Below are 22,360 nucleotides of genomic sequence, written 5' to 3'. Positions count from 1 at the left end.
AGGGACTTCCATTCTATTTCAGCTTCTATGAGATTGACTTTTTTGGACTTCACTGCATGGATAAGTTCATATAGAATTTATCTTTCTGTGTCTGGCTTGCTTTATTTAACGTAACATACTCTAGTTTCATCCATGGTGTGGCAAATGACAGGATTTCATTCTTTTTATGACTAAATAATATTCCACTGTGTGGATGTGCCACATTTTATTTATCCATTCGTCAGCACTTTGATTGATTCCATTTCTTGGTTATTGCACACAGTGCTACAATGAACGTGGGAGTCCAGATGTCTCTGACATACTTATTTTATTTTCTTTGAATATACCCAGGAGTGGGATTGTTGGATCATATGTTTGCTTTATTTTTAATCTTTAAAGAACCTCTATAATGTTTTCCATAGTGGCTGAACTATTTCATTCATGTTTATTCATATTAATGAGAATAGGCGTAAGAAGGGTAAGTGAAATCTATAGGTTACCCAGAAACTGTTTGATCAAAGGGTTGGACCTTCCTTTCTGGGAAGCTGTCTGGTCCAAACACACACTCAGGTGGGAAAGGAAGGGAAGCAGCACGGAAAGCACAGAGTCACCATGGGTTGTCTCATTTGATGCCCTCAAGAAGGTTGCCAAGTCAGTAGCATCACCTTTCCTTTGGAGGATGAGGAATCTGGCCTGCAAGGTGGTTAAATAACTTGTCAAAACTTACAAAACTAGGGAAAGGCAAAAAGGGGAGTCAAACCCAAGGTTTTCCATTTTCACAAATGTTGTAACAACATTAAGGTTTGCCTTTGCATTCCTCTTGGATACTCCTAGTGCCTGTCAGCTTACTCATTAACAAAAGGAGTCCATTCTGTTGTGGGATAGCCTGAAGTTTTATAAAAGCTGTCGTGTTTTTCTGAGCCACAAGGGCATTCCTCATCTATCCTATTCATGGATCCTTGTTCTGCTGTCTAGAATAAGAAGAACAATTCAGTCCCTCCTTTACAGGAACGTTCCTTCAAATATTTAATAACAGCTATGTTGATCATTCAGAGACGTTTTCCTCCAAATGACACATCCTCAGTTCTTTTCGGTAGTTTCACATGGCTCTAAACACTCACAGTTTTAATTTACTTCCTCTGGAACTTTCAGGGATGTCAATATGCTTTTTAAATGCAGTGTCCAGGGAGCTGGGGATTTAGCTCAGCGGCACAGCACTTGCCTGGCAAGTGCAAGGTTGTGAGTTCAATTCCCAGTACCGGAAAAAAACAAACAAACAAAAACTACAGCGTCCAGAGCCAAGCGTGACAGTCACCTGGGGTTCACTGGTTCAGGGTACGTTGGGACTTTGCCAAGAGCTGAGAGCAAGGGCTCTGGAGGCAGCCAAACCTGGGTGTGGTTACCATCCCTACCTCTCATGAGTGGCATAGACTCAGACAAGTTGCTGAAAACTCTCTGAGCCTTTTTCCTCATCTATAAAAAGGAAATAAGAATGCCTGTATGAAAGGCCATAATCCGAATTTGATGAGTAAATGTCTTTCAGTATTAACAGTACAGAGACCTTCTAAATCCACAGTAAATGATGGCTATGTTTTTCCTCCCTTACATTGAGAACACATGTCTATTACTCAGTCTAACATTATGCTAATATTTTAGAAGCCCTGAAGACCATGAGCTAGGTTACTGGCAAATAAACCTCTGAGCATTTACCCATAAACTGAAATCAGGATATTCTCATGTGTTCTAATCCCAGTGTAGCCCATGGGTTGGACACAGTTGATTTCCTGGGGCTGCACTGAGTGAAGAGTTGTTTCCTTTGGATGTGTATAAAATGCGTAATAAAAGGTATATAAATATCAACATGTCATCTACAAATATTTTTATTGTAACATAGTCATATCCAACCTTCAGGCCTCAAATGGGACATTCCTGCTTCAAAATCCGAGTGGAAGACATGACTGCATTTTTATCTCTGTTCAATTTCCTCTCTTTCTCTCTGTTTTTTTTTTAAAGCTCTTTCATTTTATTGTGTTATTTTGAGTGTTTATTCTATTAGTTTGGGGTGATCCTTGAACTTCTTGCAATTTTTATGCATCCCTCTATAAATATTCTTGTGTAAAGCTATAGATAGAGCAGGGTTAATTTTCAAGCCTTCAAGCTTTCAAGCCATAGGAGACATCTAAGTGTCATATTAATCTATGAATCAGCAGAGCTTGCTTTTCATCACTTAATTAGCCTCAAGCCTGTCTAGCTGTATTTTAAATGAGCCATTTTACTTGGCCTAATCACAAAGATATCGTGAGAAACTATCATATGTACTTAATCAATTTTGCCTTGCCAAGTATTTTTTATGTGAGCTTTTTTCAACCTAGAAACTTATTTAACTTCCTTAGTATTTTTACTTACTTTTCAAGCAAATATTTCCCATCATTCACTTGTACTAATGGATTCTGCAATCTTTTCAGTTCTTCCTGTAAAGAAAGAAAAGAAATATCTTACAAATTGAAATCATGTACTTCTGACAATATTATTTGAGGGTAATCTTCAGCAAAATCAAGATTACACACCATTAAGAGGCCTGTTGTTCGCAATGGCTATGTATTTAAGCACGCAATACAGTTTAATCCTTGATTAACTGAAATGTAATATGGTCACTTAAACTGTTTTTTCCTAACTAATGATAATGCTTCCTGTTACTTTTCTAGAGTGCAGATATATTCATGTGAATCCATATATCCTTTCTCTAGAGTTACTGCCAACAATATTGTTTGCTAATTGCTGGATAAGAGACTAATGAATGTGTTCATGTCTTGTCCATTCTGCAACCATCCTCTTTTGGTAACCTCCTCCCTCTAGTCCATGTACACACACACACACACACACACACACACACACACACACACACACACACCCCTCCTCTGCACTTTTTCAGGCACCTATCCTCAGGTGTCTGTAATCTCATTTTTATGCCCACAGAAATGTGATAGAAGTTGGCTCAGTTTCCCAGTGAAACTGCTGGTCCTCAGGCTTATCAATCACGGAAGATTCAAAGGCTTCCAGAACTCTGTTCCTGGGAAGACCACCATCTCCTGAAGCCACTCTACTTTCCTCAGTGCTAGAAACTGCTGAAGTAACCAACCCCAAGAGGTAGCCACAGTTGGAACTATAGTCATACTACTGGGGGGGGTGCTTCCAGGATCCATATGGATACAGAAATCCATAGATGCTCTAGTCCCTTCCATAAAGCAGTACAGTATTTGTACACACCCTACACACCTGTCATATATTCTCATCCACTACGACATGATCTCTTTCACCTCATACTAAGTTGTACGTTCTAGAACGTGACCCAGTCGCCCCCTCCTCCTCAGTCCATCCAAATTTTCCACACGGCTCTTCACAACTAACAGTCTGCCATCAGCAAACTTTTCTCTCTTCAACTTCTTTAAATACTCTCTTAATTATCCTGCCCTAGCTGAATTGTGCCTTGCTGTTTTGTAGACAGCTATGTTTTTGTTAGATCAAGAAGATGAAGGAAATGTTTAGAAAAGGGTTGTAGAGTTGCCCCCATTGTAGGATACAGAGAATTTTCTGATGGTAAGAATGGCCAAATCACTCAGCTCACTTTCTTTCCTACAGTCCCCTTAAGAGAGGGCCAGGTGTTTTCCACATGCTCCATATTACATGGTCGAGAGGAAGAGGAGCCCTTTTTGCTCTACATGGCTGCTTCCAGATCCTCCCCATTAATTTAAAAAAAACTAATTTCCTCTGCAAATATGCCGGCCATTTGTCCTGTGCCTCTGTCTTCTTCTCTCCCTTATTTATCCTTACGCCTCTGAGCAATCACATTCGGCCTCATTGGTCTAACTCCACATTTGCGCCTGACCCTTCCCTGTCCCACTCTTCTGCATTCACCTGCCTACCCAGCGTTTTATGTGCATGTCTGACAAGCATCTCAAGCTCAAAACCAAAGTGTCGATTTCTCTGCCAATACCTCCTAACCAAAACCTCTTCACTGCTTCTTCCTCGCTTAAGCAAAAGGCGTCCCTATTCACCTAGCTATGCAGAACTAAAATCTCTAGTCAGCCTTTTCTCCTTTCTTCTTCTCACTATCCAGTCGATCAGTTGTTTAATCTTATTATCTCCATTTTCAGAATATATCTGGGATCTGCTCGCATCCTGGTCTTATCTAAGCCAACAGTGGCAACTGTCTACCAATCTCCTGCTTTCCATTTAATTCTCCCTATATCAATCAAGGTAATGGTTCAGTAACAGCTTTTTTTTTTTAGTTGAAGTATAATTTAAAAACTTAAAATTCACACATCAAATTAAGAGTTTTGTCAAATGCATACACCGATAGAACCACTGCCAAAATGGTATTTAGAACATCCTTTTTCCAGAATGTTCCTTTATGTCCTTTTACAATTAAGGCCCCCCCTCCTAATGACAGTTCTTTTCTAATTTCCATCCCTTTCAATTGTGGCTGCTTTAAAATTTCATATTTTTTTCTTTCTATCTAGATTAATTTGCTCAGAATATTTTGACATTCAGCCACACCCTTGCATATCTCAGTAGTTTATTTCCACTCATTGCTGAACATTCATTGTATCAATATAGCAGAATGTATCTTTCCATTCTCCTGTTGATGCACATTCTATTTATTTTCAGATATTGCTGAGTATGAAGAAAGCTGTATAGACATTTTTATGTAAATCTCCTTGCAGATGTATATTTTCAATTCTCTTTAGTGTATATTTAGAACATGTGGTACCATAATACAGATATTTGTTTAATGTTTTAAGAAACTCTCAGTTTTTAAAGTTGTACTATTTTATATTCCTTTTTTGTTTGTTTGTTTGTTTTCCCGGTACCAGGAATCGAACTCATGACCTCGCGCTTGCCAGGCAGGTGCTGTGCCGCTGAGCTAAATCCCCAGCCCCCCATTTTATATTCCAATAAGCCATGGACAAGAAATATTGTCCTGCTTCATCAACATTTGATATTGTCAGTCTTTTTAGTTTTAATCATCCTAATGGATGCATGGTACCTTGACCTGATTTTAATGTACTTTTCCATGATAATTAATAATGTTAAATGTTTTTATTTGTTTCTAATTGGGTTATATGTCTTTTGTTTATTGAGTTGTAGAAGTTACTTATATATTTTGGAATAAAAGTTATTTGTCAGATAAATTCACTGGTAAAGTCACTATTTTTTGATAAGCAGAAGGTTTCCACTTGGATGCAATAGGATTACTGTTTCATTTTATTTTTGTTATTTAATATTTTAAGTATCCTAAGAAATATTTGCCTATTTTCATGTTGCAAAGATAATTTCCTGTATTTTCTTCTAGAAATTCAACAGCTTATTTAAATGTACAGTAATTCTATGATCAGTGTTGAATTGATTTTTATGCATTTTGGGTGGTGGAGGCTGGGATCCATTTTTTCCTCGTATGAACATTTACATAAATCTACTGAATGCAGCATCTGTAAAAACTGTCATTTTTTCTGATACAAAGAAACTGCCAGGTGTGGTGGTGCATGCCTGTAATCCCAGCACTCAGGAAGCTGAGGCAGGAGGATTGCTGCAAGTTCAAGGCCAGCCTGGGCTACAAAGTGAGCTCAAGGCCAGCCTGAACTGCACAGTGAGACCCTGTCTCAAACCAAAACAAAACAAACAGCAGAGACAGCTAGCATGTGGCTTTTGACTCTTACGCTTCTTTGTCCTTCCTGCTTGAGTTGGAACAATGAGATACAGAGCGAAGAAGCCATTGTACACATAGGGAGGGAAACCCCACTTTAAGATGGTAAAATAGAAGGCTAAAAGGCACTTAGAGGCTGCAGATGCAGCTCATGGACAGATTGTTTCCTAGCATGTGCAAGGTCCCAGGTTTGATCCCAAAAACTGCAAAAAAATCAATACTAAAGAACTAAAAACAGAAGGGTAACTGAGATCCAGGTGAAAATATGGAACTTTTGCCTCCACTCTGATTTGCCAAAACTTGCACACTTTTTCATGTAGAAGATCAGTCTGCTAGTTTATGAATCCATCGTGGTTAGACAAATAGAGACAAGTGACACACACTTTTCTGTTCATAACTTTCCAGTGATTTTGGAATAAAATCCAAACTTGTCACCGTGGTCTGCAGAGCCCTATGTAATACAAACCCTCACTGTCTCAAAGACCTCTTCTCTTACCAGTCTCCATCCACACGACTCACTCCCCTCCTGTCATACTATCACTGCATTTCACAAGCAGCCTTGCTTTTATCTTTGCTGTTTCCTCTGAACAGAAGCCTCATGCCCATCTCCTCACATAGCTTTTTCCCTCACTCAGTCAGGGGTCGCTTTTTCATAAAGGAGTCTTTCTTGACTCAACTCTACAAGATGTCACTTGTGTCCTGCTCTATGATCACCATGCTCTATATGTTTTTGTTCCTTCTTTATGGTTTTATCACTCCTTAATACACATGTTTGTGCTAAGTGATGATTTGCCACCCTTTCCTGAATGGTAAACTCTTGAGGCACAGGGTTTTTATTTATTTATTTTTATTTTAAAGAGAATACAAAAACAATTAATAGATACAGAATTTCACGAGATAGGAAAGTAACAATGCTTATTATATTGCATATTGTTATCCTCAAAGGAGTTGCTCAGATTACCAGATATAGGCATTCACAATCGATCAAACAATATAAGCACTAACTGTTCCTTTCAATGAGCTAATAGAAATTAGTAGTATAATTATCTTAGCTATCCTGTGCGTGTGTGTATATATATATGTATATATATATGTGTGTGTGTATGTATATATATATATATATCCTTTCTTTTCTCTTTTCCCCTATCCCAGTTGTTCTTTCCTTTTGAGAAGTGTCTTTCCCTTTCACAATATCTATTGTACCTTTTGGATCTTATGTACTCTCAGTTTCTTACACTAGTGGTATTTTTATACAATGGAGTATTACTCTGCTATAAATAAACTCGAGGCTTTTATAGGTAAATGGATGCAACTAGAGACTATACTCATAAGTGAAATAAATCAGACCTTTGTGTGTAAACATTTTATTGTCTCCGTAGTGTAGACTCAGGCTTTTGTCACGCTCACCTATCACTATTCTAAGCTCCTAGAATAGTGCCCAGCTCATAGTAGTTGCTCAACCAATGTTAACTGCTTAATCTTTAGAATCTGTAGGAAAATTTAGGGTTTTTTTCCTTTTGATTTTGAAGTATGAAGAGCCCTGGAACTGTCACAAAAGTGTTTCCTGCTGTGAGATACACTAACTGAAGAAAAAAGGTAGCACGTAAAGTGGAAGAGGCAAAGCAAAACAGAGCCTGTCATGTTGTGCACTTGTGGGTCAAACTTGCATAGACAAACCAAAGCTTAAAACTGACGCACTGATGGTCTTTTCACTTTTGTAGACCTTCTCGTTTGTTTGAGGCACTCAGTTTAATTTTCTGGTTGTTTTTACCAATTGAAAGATTTCTAACTGAGAAGTGAATGTGACTCATAATTTAGAGCCACTGAATACAGTACAAAATTCTCATAAGCCATAGAAATGCAACAGTTTAGAACTGAACAGTTATTTGCGTGTTTTGTTCTTAAAAATGCATTTTACAATGTCCAATCCCATGATTAATACATAAGGGTGGTCATGGTCTTCAATGCTTTTTTAATTTAAGGGTGCTGGTTTTATGTCAAGCATATCTCATATGAAGAACATTTCTGCATCCTCTATCATACTGCTCTACAAGATACTGTACCTAGCTAGCCTATACATAATGTAATAAAAATTATTTTATTACAATAAGAGACATTTCCTTCTTTCAATACACCAGTATACATCTTTTCAACAATAACAACTCATGTCTTACACATTTATTTTTGTCTTGCTTGGCAGAAATGTAAGCTAAATTAAATATTTAATTGCCATAACTATTCTTTCCAGACTGTTAGTGCAATTTTCCTTTTCTTTCCTACATGATATGTGGATATTTTTGTTCTTGTTTAACTTTCTTAATATATGTGCACTTTGAACGGTAAGTGGAAACAAACATCAAGTATGGAGAGTGTATATGATAAATAGAACACACTTTTCAGTCTTGCACATGACATTTTACTTTGAAAGTAAAACTTCTTTACCCTATAAACCCTGTTTCCTTATTTTAAAAGTAAGTCTTCATATCTGTAAATTCCCTTTGCTCCATCCTTTCTGCCTACCCCATTGTGTCTCATCCTATCCATTCTACATCCAATGACATACTTAATAAATCTGACTAGGGGCTGGGGATTTAGCTCAGCGGCACAGCGCCTGCCTGGCAAACGCAAGGTCATGAGTTAGATTCCCAGTACCAGAAATAAATAAATAAATAAATAAATCTGACTTCTATAAAAGGGCCAGCTTAAAGCCACTTTTATAGAAAACAAATAATTTGAATGAGAAATCTTAATTACTCTTGAAAACCAGAACTGAATTTTTGGGTTGTAATTTTTTCCTTTCTTACCCACTACATTACGGTTACAGTGCTTAGTGACACAACTGTTACTATTAAAGCGCTAATGATACATCTAAATGTAATGAAAGGACATTTTGTTCTTGGTAATGTCGGCACTTTCTCCTTTATGATGTGCCTGTGGTGTCTTGTCTTCTTTTCTTTTTCTTTTTCAGGAAGGAAAGGGTTTTGCACACTATGCCAGCCACTCTCTCCTTGATTCCTTTTTGCAGGGAGCTTGCTAGATAGAGAGGACTTTGGTGCAGTACTTTATTCAATCTGACTATCCACGTTCTAGGAAATCGTATTAAACATAAGGTCAATGACTAACAAGAGCTTTCTGAACAGCTGCTCTGCTGACAATTTGGAGGACTGATTTCATCATTTGGTTAGTTAAGCTAACTATACAAAACACTTCAATTCAATTGGCCTGGAAGTTCCAAACCATGTCCTCATTTTCTCAGAGGTGGATAAGGAATTCAGCTTGCTCAATCTATCTTTACTGGGAGTTTCATCTGTATGAAAATTTTGTTTTACTATATCACTTAAAGCATATACACACAAATTGGTTTCTTCCATCATTAGTTTTTCTCATTAGTGCTATTTGTCTGAGTCTATATCTGCAACACCATTTTTCTATTGAAACCATCAACAGCTCCCTGTTGCTGTCAGGATAGGTTCCAAACTTCTCAGCCAAGTCCTGTGCAGGGATTCAGTTTGCCTCTCCACGGTCCATCTCTGTTACCACTGGCCCTCTTTCCCTAAGTCTGATCAAAAGCACTGTCATACATTTCCAGAATCCACAAGCTCTCTTACTAGATGTTCAATGACAATGCTCTCTCTTCTCCTGGACCACCTTATTCTTCTTCAGGAAGACCCTGACATGCCCCTCCTCCACACAATTTCTCTCAGCCTAACACAAAGGTTAGGAAACCTACCCGCTTCTTCAGCAATGTGCTGTGGTCCCAAATTTGCCATTTCCTCTACCTGCTTCCCTTGCAATATCCTGGAGGTCGAGGATGCTCACTTATCCCGTGGTGTGCCAATCCATAAATGAAGTCTTTAAGGAGAACTTAATAGACATCTGTTGAATAAATGAATTGAATGTGTTGTTCTGGCTAAGATGAAAAGAAACTTTAGTAGCCTAATGGCCCCCAAATTTCAAAAAATTTTACATTCTCTACTGATTGTTCTTTGCCTCTACAGATAGTCTCCTTACTCTTCTCCACTCTCCTCTTGTTCTGGCAAGCCCATAATTTTGGACTTTATTAACCAGGCTCTTTTGTGGCTTTTGGGAGGATTTCAGGAGTCAAAGGCATTGGCTTAAGATAGAGGTGTCAGAAAAAAGAAGTTGGAGTACGTTTCCTCTTGGTTCTTTCCTTTCACTGGGTACAGGCTGACAGGAAATGAAGGCCACAGCTTCCACAGCGTGGCCACTCCCACCTAGTAGTTCTCACTGTACTCCCCTAGCTGCTGCTTTTTCTTGTCCTAAAACCTTTGCTTCTCTTCCTCCCTTTCTTCCCCTTGTTTCTCCCTCTTTTTTGCTTCCATTCTATTCTTCTCCTTTGCCTTCTCTTTCCCCACCTGAACTATGGTGACCCCAGACCCCCTCCCATCCTCTGTGGTTTTCTTGCCCACACCTACGTAAACAGTTACTCCTTTAAACTCTTTCAATTGTCTTCTTAAATGAGTTACCTGTCTTCTTCTGGATCCTGCGTAATATGTCTCAAGAATCCTAATTGCTTTTGTTTTTCCTGTCTTTACAATTCTTTTTTTCTATAACCCAACAAGTTCAATTAACATTAACAGAGCACGGCTGTTTGATGACTGACCCCTTATAGCAGAAGCTGTCCCAACCCAAAGGCCTGCATTCAGTTTCTCAGCTCAGTGTCATGGCACAGTTTCACTCACCAAATAATAGGATCAAACTCTATCAGGTCTGCTTAAAAATTTAAGCTAAGCCACTTTGCACCGTACCAGTTGAATTATTTAGTTACAACCCAGACACACACCACACTCCAAATTCTTCCAAATGAAATCTGTGCTGTCAGTGGCATATGATGCTTCCTGTGCTTTCTAGTGTCATAAGGGCTATTCTAAACTAACCTGGGCAAGAACTATTATGATAGACATGGGAGTCTGCTTTTTTGTGAGATTGCCTCCCATCTTAATCCTACAGGTTTTTCTCCCGTCAGAAACAGTGGAATACAGTGAGGAGGTTAGGCACTCTCATCTCTGTGGCTTCACAGTCAAGCCCTTGACCTGCCCGATAATAAAACATCACTCTTATTTGTTTTTCTTTCCCGACCATTTCTGCCATCTAAATAAACCGAGTATGTTCTGCAGACAGGTCTAAAATCAGAAATCTTCTCAAAATTGCTTTTTCTCTAAAGTGCACTTATGTCTAAATGTAACCTCTTAACTTTTCCGACTTACACTTAGCTATTTTATTCCCAGCAATATTGCAGAGCATTTAAGGGATCTCAAAATGTGTACACATTTTGCCATTTATTTCATTGTATAGCTGTGGGTGACAAAACCTGCGACATTCACATAAATCAGTCTGCGTGTGTGTTGGGAATAATTCCATACTAACCCAAAAGTAACTACTTAACAAAAGTTAAAAACCCAAATTACCTCTAATCCTTTTGACTATTCAATCGTTCAGTTAAATATCACAAGGTTTTCTCATAATTCCTCCCATACTTACTTTTAAAGGAAGTGTAAGAAGGGCCCTAAAAAAGGGGTTACTAATGTTTGCATAATTTGGAAAGGTAGAAGACATAAAATCTATACTAATTTTACCTCTGCATCATTAAACACAAAGTATTGATTATTGCTCTTTGTAACAGAATATATGCAGCCAGCTAGGTTGCTGTGTCCACATAAAGTGATTCTGATGCTTTGGCCTCGGACCCCAGTGGCTGTAAATGATGCCCCTTGGTGACAGCTGGGACACTGGCATGCTGATCCACAGCCTTAAGAGATACATTTCCCAGATTAGACCAGGAATGACCCAGCTGCAGTCTAACTTCAGAAAATTAAATTGGAGGGAGTCCAAACCTCTGTTGAAATAACTGTGTGAATTACAGTGCTTCCATGGGCCTTGTTATAATGTAAATGTGCTTTCCAATTTACTGCCATTTCCCCTCCACTCCTGCTGTGAATACGGGCATTAATAGTCATCTCATATATTTAAAGGCATAAAGGCAGCAAACGTAAAAAAGCAAGATTCATGCTTTTTCCCTGTGGAAAGCAAAGACGAAATTCCTTTCTTTTTTACTTTTTCCATGTTTTGCCAAAAGAGTGTATGTTTTGTTCATGTATTATGCATTAATGTTTTTATGGCTGGCAGACCCATAAATTGCACACAGGCAGGTTACCCAGCAGTTGACTATGAATTTCTTTGGGAGGAAAAAACCTGGTTAATAAGACATCAACAGCTCACCTAAAAGATTCATTCAGGTAAATTACAGGCACATGAGATAGTAGTCTTAAAAAGAGACTTGCCTGTTTCTAGCACTTTTAGGACATTTTGAATGTCCAACAAGATCCAGAGGGCTGTGATTTTATGGGAGTAATCACTGGGTGAGGTCATGATTGAGTACTGAGCCCTATAATACTTGCTCACAGTAAGGTTATTATTTACTGCCTTATACTTAGTAAATTTAGAAACTTACAAACATAAGGCACAACAATGAGAACTGTACTTTATTCTTGTCTGGTCAATCAGGCTACATTCGCAAGCAGAAGCACATAAAAGACTTTGACTGCCAAACACACATGAGGATGCCAACCAACTGAACTCATCTGAACAAATGCCGTGTAAACATATTCGGTAAAATCTCAGTTATCACTGCTTAAGTCATTGCCCTTGTGCACCTTGGATCTGAGCGCATTTCAACCTCTGAGAGTTTTCTGGAATGCATCAGAAATACCTACCAGATCACCCAAGCCAGCATTTGCTGTAATCTGGATAAACACCTGAAAACTACAGTACTGCTGCAGGGCATCCAGGAACATCAGGCAAGACGAAGCAACCCAAATTTCCCTCTTCCTTCTCTAAGGTAGAGCACAGTCTCAAGAACTTTTGCTAGTTTCAGATCACAGACATTTTAAAGCTATTGTTATAGAATGAAGACTCACTTCCGTTAAAACTAGGACACAAGAAACTGAAGCACTACTGGCAATAATTTTAAGGCAATCACTTTATTTGAAGTTAATTCAGCCTACCAGAAAGACAATCATGGAAAAGTCAACTGAGATTGAAATTTTTGTATCTCATATTATTTCTGCATTATGAGAAGAAGAGAAAAGCCTAGATATAATGCATCAAGCTAAGAACTCAAATATAAATAAGCACATGAGCAGGTAAATAAACACCTCTCAGAATGCAGCCAGAACAGCAAATTTATGTAAGTGAATCCATACACTCCAGCTATCTTATGCCAAAAAACAATAATGAAATGTAGGTAATCAGAACATGTAACTTTCAAATTGTACCTGATTCTGCAATGCATGTCTTTATAGTATAACAAACCATCTGCATTCGATTTTTGGCTTAGCCCAGTTGGAAAATGAGTTTACACTTCTTATCTACTCACCCAGTGATATTAAAAAAGCAACCAAAATATTGTACATGCTGGGAAGAGTGCCCCTAAAATGTTCCGCACCTCTCCTTCCTACCTATCTCCTCCTTCCCATTCCCTCAACTTCCGTTCTTGTTCAGGATGATGTTAATTTTCACCAAGACTATTACCTTAGGCTGCCTACTTGCCTTCTTTCAAGTACATTTCCAATAACTTAATTTTCCTATATAAACTTTACTATTATTTTAAGTGAAAATAATCTCCAGGATCAAACTAACTCCCTACCTACATTTTGACTCGTCTTCTGCCTTCAGAAATGATTCATCTCAAAATCTGATTTTATATATTTTAGTATTCCTACAGCTAATTGCATGCCATTTCTTTGAACTACAGCTATTACTACTAGCATTTACTGAATTTTACTAGGTGCCAGGCACTTTGCATAAATTTTCTTTTAAAAATTATGACTGCAGCACCATAAAAATAGCAAAAGATGCAATTATTACTCCCATTTCTTGCATAAGAAAACAGATTAGAGAGATTAAGTAATTTATCCAATGTCTTATAGCAGAAATGGAATGCCAACCGAGGCAGTCTGATTCCAGAATCAAAACTTTATCTACTCCATTCTGTTTCCCTCTGTAGAGCACACAACAGTGTGAGCAGTGGTAGAGGTTCACCAGTGGCCCTTGTAGAGGAGAAATTGCAACATTTTTTATAGTACTGAGATTTACTGTTTGATCCAAATTTGTTACCTAGTGTCTGAAGGTGTCAGTTTCATCATTTATAAGCTAATGATATCTCTACCTACCCTACAGTGTTATGAGATAGCTGGAGTGATAATAACATATGTAAAAATGCTTTGTGTACTCTTAGGTACTGGTCATCCACAGGAAGATTCCTTAAGTGTCAGTGAAATCCGCAATTATGTCTCATTTTTCTTTTTGTACGTAGGTGCCCAGCTGTGCTCCAATCCAGTTATGTGGTCATGGGCTTTGTGACCACTCTGAGCTTCAGTATTATTACCTGTAAAACAGAGACACTGTACCAAATTTAAAGGGCTGCTGTGAAGCTTGATTATTAAGCATTCATGCCAAGTGTTCAGTCTTATAGCAAACAGATAGTAGGTGCTCAACAATGATATTTTCATTGTTGATTATATTTTTAGTATAATAGCTCTCCTGGCCCATCAAAACATAGACACTACCCCTGCTTCACTCTAAAACTGGTTCTATCTGTTCCATTTCCTAGTTATTCCTGGAATATATCATGTCTATTTCCACTGTCCTTCCTTGAGGATTCATTGTCTACAAAATTAGCTCCTGGCATGCCAGTATTATTAGGACAGTCATCTGGTTGGAATACTTCCTGGCCCCCTTCACCTAGCAGATATAGCCGAAGCCCCTGAACCTGAGGACTGCAGAGGATGATCTGTGTGGTCAGCTATGCCTGATCCTCCAGCTCCTTCTCCTGACCTCTCTATCCCCTGCTATACTCCATTTAATCCTCTTGGGACATCAATGTGTCATTAAAATCCTGGGTTAAGATCACGCACTGAAAAACTTGGAATAACTCCATCTGGGTATGAGTTTAAATAAAACAATGATAAAAAAATCTTTAAAAAGAGTACAAATATGTTGCTGTGTGTAGATGATCATGAAAGCACAGTGGCATTTCGATTACCTGGAAAAGTTACACCTTGGAACATATCTCCAACCTGCATGCTAAGGCCTCTGAAGCCCAGACCATCCATCACAGAGGTCCTGGCCTCAGCCCACCAATATTATCTTAAAGTCCTCATTAAGAGTCTTACTCAGAAAACAATTATTAAACAGACTTAGCTTTATTATTTATTTGCAACATGTATAATGATGCATAAGGATGAGATTACTAACAGACAAAGTGAGGTGATCACAGTAGGAGAAAGAAACAAAAAAACTATGCTGAGTGCAGTCATATGTTGTACCTGACCCCTCTTACTATAGTCAGTGCTGGGAGCAGAACGATTTTTATATTCGTCCTACATATCTTGAAAATGTGCACACTGTACCTCTGGTCAACTAAGTATGCTAGCAACAGGTCAAGAGTCAGTGGATTCTGTCTGAGGTCAAGATGCCGGTTTCACTCCATGGATAGCAAAAGCTTGGTTTTTAAAAAGGAGTGCAAAATTTGTCTCAAGTTTGTAGCTGAAACACGATGCTTTCAATAAAGCTTAGGGTTTTTATGGCTATTTTTACATACTATGACCACTCTACCACTTGCAATTATGCAGTAACTATTTTGTGCCTTTGATTTGTGGGTGAGGAATTTTATAAGCACTACTGTAGTTAGGATAAAGAGTAAAATCATCTATTTTTAAAATTAAGATAGGTCAGTATCAAAAATGGATAAAGTCAAAAATAAATAAATAAAAGTTTTGCTTTTAAATGCCATAGATCTTTACTTACATTTCTGTTCTGGCACTCACCGGTTATGGGGCAGGAAGGTAGACTCCATATATGCCTGCTACCTTCTTCCTGTAGGACACCGTGTGAAGCAGGCATCACTGTACTGGGGAAAGGAAAACTCACTTCTACATATGGCTGCTCACCAGACCCAGCAGACACTGGCCCCTCTTAGCTTGGATTATGACCTCATGGGTACATCAAGCATCAAACTTTTAACATCTACCTCAACACTGGGCACACAGTAAAAACTTGGGTTTTAAGAGGAATATTCAACAAATATTCTTTAAAAGAATGAGAGTTGGATGGAAGACACAATACAGAAAGGATGAAATTGAAAATGGAGCTTGAGGAAGACTATAAAAAAGAGTGCCATGAGAAACACACTTTCTTAGAGTCACTAATCATCATTCCATTCATTATTTAGCAAAAATATAATTAAGTGTTTGGCACTATACTAGCCATAAGGAAACCATGGGGACAGGGGAGAAGAAAGCAGATACAAGCCCTGTCTTATGAAGCCTGATGGTCCAATGTAACCAGAGAAGGAAAGAAGAGTTTTAGGTCGTCAAGAAGTTGCTGAAGACTATTTTCATGTAAAATTGCTTTGAACATCTTGAGATTCAGGAGAGAAGGCAGATCAGTCAAATAAGCCTGACTCTTCTTTGCATGACAATAGAGCTTGAAAGATGATATTCTAGAGAGGGCCCAGCAAAGGTCAGCGCACCTATAAGCTCACTAAGAGGCAGCTTTTGGGGCTGGGGATTTAGCTCAGCAGCACAGCGCCTGCCCGGCAAGTACAAGGTCGTGAGTTCGATTCCCAGTACCAGAAAAAAAAAAAAAGAGGCACCTTTTCCTCCCTTGCTAATTAGAACCCCATGTCTGTGTGCACACTGTGGAAGGGGTGACAAAATGCCACCAAGGTTGAAATGTTACATTTCAAGGTGTGGATTCAAGGGTTCTTTGAAAAAAATAACATTACTGATAGAAACAGAGACAAGGCAGTTAGGTAGCAAAGAGAACAAAGACTATGTGTCCAAATCTGCTTTATCATGTGATGTCATAAAATCACTACAAATAAGAATATTCATTTCTCCCCTCTGTATTATACTATATTAACAGCAACTGACTACCACACTGCAGTGTAGTAATGTGAAACATAGGTCATGGCGAAGATTAAGTCTTTCTTCAATAAATTCATCCACTCTAAACCATATGTTAGGGGCTGGGGATTTACCTCAGTGGCACAGCACCTGCCTGGCAAGCATGAGGTCGTGAGTTCGATTCCCAGTACCAGAAAAAAAACAACAACAAAAAACCCCAAATTTAAACCATATGTTAATTTTCTTGAAAAGACAAACCTACACAAAAGGGAAAATGATATTTAGTTTATATAAATAGAACATCACTTCTCAAAAACAACAAAGAACTGTCAATGAAATGGCATTATTCTGTTCATATGTGAAATTACCCACTAACGCTCTATTATATTTCATGATCTTAGTGATTGCCTCAAATTGTTTCATAACAGGTGAACCACTTTGATAAGAACTATTTTATTCTAAACCAAGATATATTAGAATTGATATTTTTCATGCAGACAGCTGTAGCAGAATGTTCAGAAAGAATACCTAAGTCCTAAAGAGGAAATTAAACTTTAGTTGAGCTCTTTGCTAGTAAAACTACTACAACATCTTTTAGTCATGTAATCTGTATGTGCTCAAGGACACAACTGTTATCTAAAAACCAAGTGTAGAAAAAAGAAAATAATGGAAATAAAGCTTTTGTAAAGAAGGACGGGAAGAGGAGTTGAAGTGGGGGTAAGGAAATGGGAAAAGAAGAACAGGAATTGAGCTAAGTCATGTACAGGTACTAAGTCCCCCTGATGAAAACGATCACTATGTATATTTAAATTGTATCAATAAACTTAAAAAAATGAAGTGTAAATATGTGTGTGTGGAAATGGCTGGTTTTCTATGGTGAAGGATGAGGACAGAGAAAAACAATGGAATAAAAAATTATCAGAACAAAACATGGAACAGCATCTCTACTAGTTAACATCACCTGAGTTCATGAGTGGTACCCAGCGCTCCAGTGCAAAGCTCGGTAAGGTTCCCATCCCCAACCTGGGGCTGCTCTTCTCCACCCTATTCACATCAAATTGCTTTGCAGACTCTCACCTACCCATCTCTGATTAATATGAACTGTCATGTTGAACATCTGTAAAGTCTTCAAATCAAAGATTATATGCTGATTGCCCCACAGACTCAGAATTTTCACTGCCTCTGTAACATCCATATTCTCACTTATTCTGGGAAAATTCTTCTGCAAATGCATTCCTTTTTTGATAATGCATGTACCACTTTCTTTGGATAAAGTTTTCTCTTTAGGTATGTGCAAATTTGTCAGAATTGTCTTTGAAGGAGTTTCCAGCCAGGATCAGCAAGACAAAACTGGTGCTCACAATGGGCTACATCCAGTAGGTTTGTGCTGAGGTTATTCTGAACCTGGCTATCAAGAGCTTTGAAGCGCTAAGGTGGAGAAACAGGCATTGGACCTATAATGTCACATTTAAAGGCTATTATAACATTCTCCACCCTCTACCCAAATATAAACCGAGCAAGGCCAAATACATTTTAGGACATTCTCTTAAGGGAAAGAATCCTATCTCACCTAATCGTCCCACACAAAAAATAATGCAGATGCTTGCTCTAGGTGTGAGGGTCTCAAAAACTCAATATAATTGGTTATAAGCTTTAATAGACCTTGGAATTCAATTAGCTACAATTGCACGATGGCTTAAATAACTTATGGTAATTGCCAATACATTAGACTATAATTTAGCACAACCAAATTTATGGATTTCCTTACATCCTTAAAAACATGTATTCTCAAGGTGAAGCATGGAATTTCCTATGTTCATTGCTATCAATAATTGTCTAACAATATAGACTGCTTTCCAAGGGCATAACATTGGGTTACAAAACTCATCCCATACTTTTCTACTGCAAAATTGTACTTTATCATAACAGTAGCTGGCTGTGCATCTCAGTAGCTGCTCCTAGGGAATAAGGAGGCAATCTCTGTGTTTACTCACTTTGAATGATGGCAAGGTGTATGCACCTGTGCAAAAGTGTTGAACTGGCTTTTTACCCACATAATACTTCCTGTAACAGTTTTTGCATGTGTTTACCTGTTTTGCATGTGGGGGGTAAAATACACTCACACCATTCTTCTGTTACGTAAACATGTACTTTACCATAAGGGAATATGAGTGTAGCTCACAGCAGTTGGGCCTGGTGACCACCTGTGTATTAACCCACTTGGCAGACAAACAGCAAGAGCTCCAAAGCAGCAACAGGTACATTTAGAATTTGGTCTTTAAGAAGTTTTCTTTTGATTTTTCTGGTAGAAGTAGCCCAATTCAGTACAGTGGCTCATGGAAAACCAGATTTGCAAGTTTTCAAGGTCAAAAGTGAATCAGCAGGTGACTCCTACACAGATGATGCCACTGGCCGTGTGAGCCAAAGTTGCTGTGATGGGGAAATGGAACAAGAATCCACTGATACAGACACAGGGAATGTAGACTCCCTCACTCAGATGATGAAGAAAACAGTAATGTTAGTATATATTTGACTAACGGAAATGGTACAAAATGGTCACACAACCAAATGGAGCAATCCATTGTTAGAACTACATCTAAAAGTATAATGAAGATCTTGGTAGGGGTGAAACAGACAGAATGCCAATACTGACATTCAGCGCTGAAAATTGTAACAGACAAAATGCCACAAGATACTGTGAAATATACAGTGATGAAATACAAGTAAACAGTTCTGTATACACCAATAGCCACTCTCAAAAATGTCTTTATCATGATGCCTCACTAGCTGAACTGAAAGCATTCATACCTTTGCTGTACCTACCAGGGCTTTCTCATGATAATCTCAGGAATGTAAAAGACCTATGGATCTAAAAGATTTATAGGTGTGGGGTTGAGGTTTGTAGAATAACAAGGACACTGAGGAGATTTGGTTTCCTTCACAATTGCCTGAGGTTTGTTGACAAAACCACCTACCAAGAAAGAAAAAGAACTGATAATTTGGCTGCTATCTACTCATTGTTTGAGAGTTTTATCTCAAAAGGTCAAGCAGTTTATACACCATCTGATACATGACTACTGATGAACACCTTGTAGCATTTCACGGTCGAGGTAGTTCTGAGCAGTATGTTAGGGTGGTGTGGCATTTACAGTTGAACAAAGGGAAAGGACGGGAATGATGCAGATCCTTTGCTCCTAAAACCTCCACAAAACTGAAGCCTGAGATGGTAACTGTACAACAAAACCAAAGGTGGAGTAGATGTTGTTGATGAGTTATACGGCAACTATGACATCACTTGAAACTAACACATTAGCCAATGGTTGTGTTTTACTTGATCCTAAATATGCATGGCATAAGTAGTTTAATAGTTTACCAAAAAAAATATCATGCAGAAATTTTCTTAGAGGATTAGAACTGTACTTCATAAGAGATCATTTTCAGCAGAGGAAGAGCAAAATGTTTCTGCCCAGGGAACTACACAAAAAAACTGTGAAGCACACTGGCAAGCTGACAGGTGAATCAGTAGGTGGAACATCACAAAGATCTACTATGACAACAGAAAAACCAAAAAGCTGTCAACTTTGCCCTACAAAAAAGTACAGGAAAACAAAACACACATGCTATCATGTAAGTGGTACTTGTGCGTGGCACATACAGTTGTCATATGTGAAGACTACCCTGGATGTGACAATTGAAGCAAAGATTATTTTTGTTCTAGGGGTCTATTGGTATTTTTTTGTGGAGACAGGGTCTTGCTATGCAGTTTAGTCTGATCTTTATCTTACTATGGAGTCCAGGCTGGCCTTGAACTCAGCAATTCTCCTGCCTCAGCCTCCCAAAGTGCTGGGATTATAGGTGTGCACCACCATGATCAGCTTCTATTGGTATTTTCATTGTAATTAACATAGGAATTTATTTCTGTTCTTTTAGGTTTTGTCAGCAAGCACACACATGATGTGAAAATGTTGATGTTTATTTCTAAATGTACAATAAATATTAAGAATTACTGTAATACTTTATTTTATTGATATTTTATGTTCCTGTTAATTGTATAATATAATAAAAACCTCCTGGCAAAACAGCGAGACCAGCCAGATGTCCTACAAAAAGGTCAGGAAAGTAAAATACATGTGCTGTCAGTGTAAGTGATATGTGTGCATGGGACATGCTGTTGTCATGTGTGCAGACTGCCTTAGGGGTGATAATTGAAGTAAAGATTATTTTTGTTGTAGAGTCCCATTGCTATTTTCATTCATATAGGAATAATTCATACAGGAATTTCATTCATATAAGAATTCATATAGAATTTGTGCACCAAAAAGTTGATGCTGAAAATTTTTATGCTTTTTTATAAACACTCAATAAATATTGAAAATTCAATACTTTTTTATATTTTCCTGTTAAGTACTCATTGTTTAATATAACAAAACTCATAAAATTAAAATTAATAATTCATCAATAGAAATATTCTAAAGAATAAATGTGGGTATTACACTGACAACAATGTGCCTTTAACACAAAATTGGCATTATGCTCCAAGGGTATCAAACCTGGGTCATTTGGAGGCTGTGCCTGTTAATTCAGAGACATAAACCTAAGAGCACTGCACTGTCTCATTAAGCCTCCTGATTCCCACAGCTCTCTGGTATTAGCTGCGAGCAATCTACTTTGTATGCTTAAAAGGCACCGTGTTCACCCCCGCTCCACAAACAAAAGCAAATCCAGAGAATGTACACTTTGTACAAGCACACCACAATCCTACAACATGCCATACCTAACACAAAACATTCATAGCTTGTAGAATTAAAGGTAAATTCTTATAACTATCACTCAAGTCAAGAAACAGAAATTTGTCAAACAGGTCAGAATCCTCTTCATACGCCTCATCCCGATGACAACTTCCTCCTTCCTTCCAGAACTAATCACAACGCACACAGCAGCCATTTCCATACAGTTCTCTATGTAGCTTTCATATCTGATTGTATACCCTGAAATATTGTTGTTTAGATTTGCTGACTTTTAAAACTTATTATTTTGAAATAATTATAGATTGACAAAGCATTCCAAAAAGTACTCAGGGTGGTCCCACACTTCATCATTCACCCTCCTCCAATATTAGCATCTTGCACAAGTATAGCTATGACACAACAAGAAATGTATGTCTGTTCTCTGCCCCTAGTTCTGACACAAAACTCCTCAAACCCTTATCATTTCCTGAGTTGTAGAGGTGATAGGAGAATCTTTTATTATATTTGGCCTTATTCCCTAGCTTAATCTGACACACAGGTTTTAAAGAACTTTGAAATCTCAAGTTACAAGAATTTTTTATATGCTAACAAGATGAGTGGTAGCCTGGATCCTAGATAGATTCAGGACACAGCTGGTTGTTTTTTTATAAGAGCTAATGGTCACCACTGGTCAATCATGCCTATGTAATAGATCTCCTGAAAAATTCTAAACAATAGGGTCCAAAGAGCTGGAAAACAGGTGGAAGAAGTAGAAAGAGGCACACATGGAGGGTCGTGAAGCTCCACACTACTCCCCACAGGCCTTACCCTGTGCCCATCTTCCACTCCACTACTTCTGAGTTATACCATTTGCAATTAAAAAAAAAAAACAAAAAACAGTAAGTAAAGTGTTTCCCTGAGTTCTGTGAGCAAATTATCAGGCATGAGGAGAGGGCTGTGGGAACCCCTGATTTGTGGCCAGTCAGGCAGAAATATAGGTAGCAGCCTGAGGCTTAGTGAAT

General features: G+C 38.2%; 1 protein-coding gene across 7 annotated transcripts in view; it reads right to left on the bottom strand.

Moving 5' to 3' along the window:
* Iqcj (IQ motif containing J) overlaps positions 1–15,942 on the bottom strand; it is a 249,401-nt gene extending 233,459 nt beyond the window's left edge. For all 7 annotated transcript variants that reach the window (XM_013518669.1, XM_013518670.1, XM_013518668.1 and 4 more), the window contains exons 1-2: positions 15,512–15,942; positions 2,386–2,450 (exon numbers count right to left, since the gene is read on the bottom strand). In XM_013518669.1, coding sequence (XP_013374123.1) covers positions 2,386–2,450; positions 15,512–15,607 — 161 coding nt within the window. In that variant the 5' untranslated portion in view covers positions 15,608–15,942. The remainder of the gene's footprint in view (positions 1–2,385; positions 2,451–15,511) is intronic.
* Positions 15,943–22,360: the final 6,418 nt, after the last annotated feature.

Source organism: Chinchilla lanigera, unplaced genomic scaffold (assembly GCF_000276665.1).
Source record: "Chinchilla lanigera isolate Chin_1 unplaced genomic scaffold, ChiLan1.0 scaffold00047, whole genome shotgun sequence".
Classification (NCBI taxonomy): domain Eukaryota; kingdom Metazoa; phylum Chordata; class Mammalia; order Rodentia; family Chinchillidae; genus Chinchilla; species Chinchilla lanigera.
Note: the sequence above shows the minus strand (reverse complement) of the source record. Positions and strands in the feature narration are given on the sequence as shown.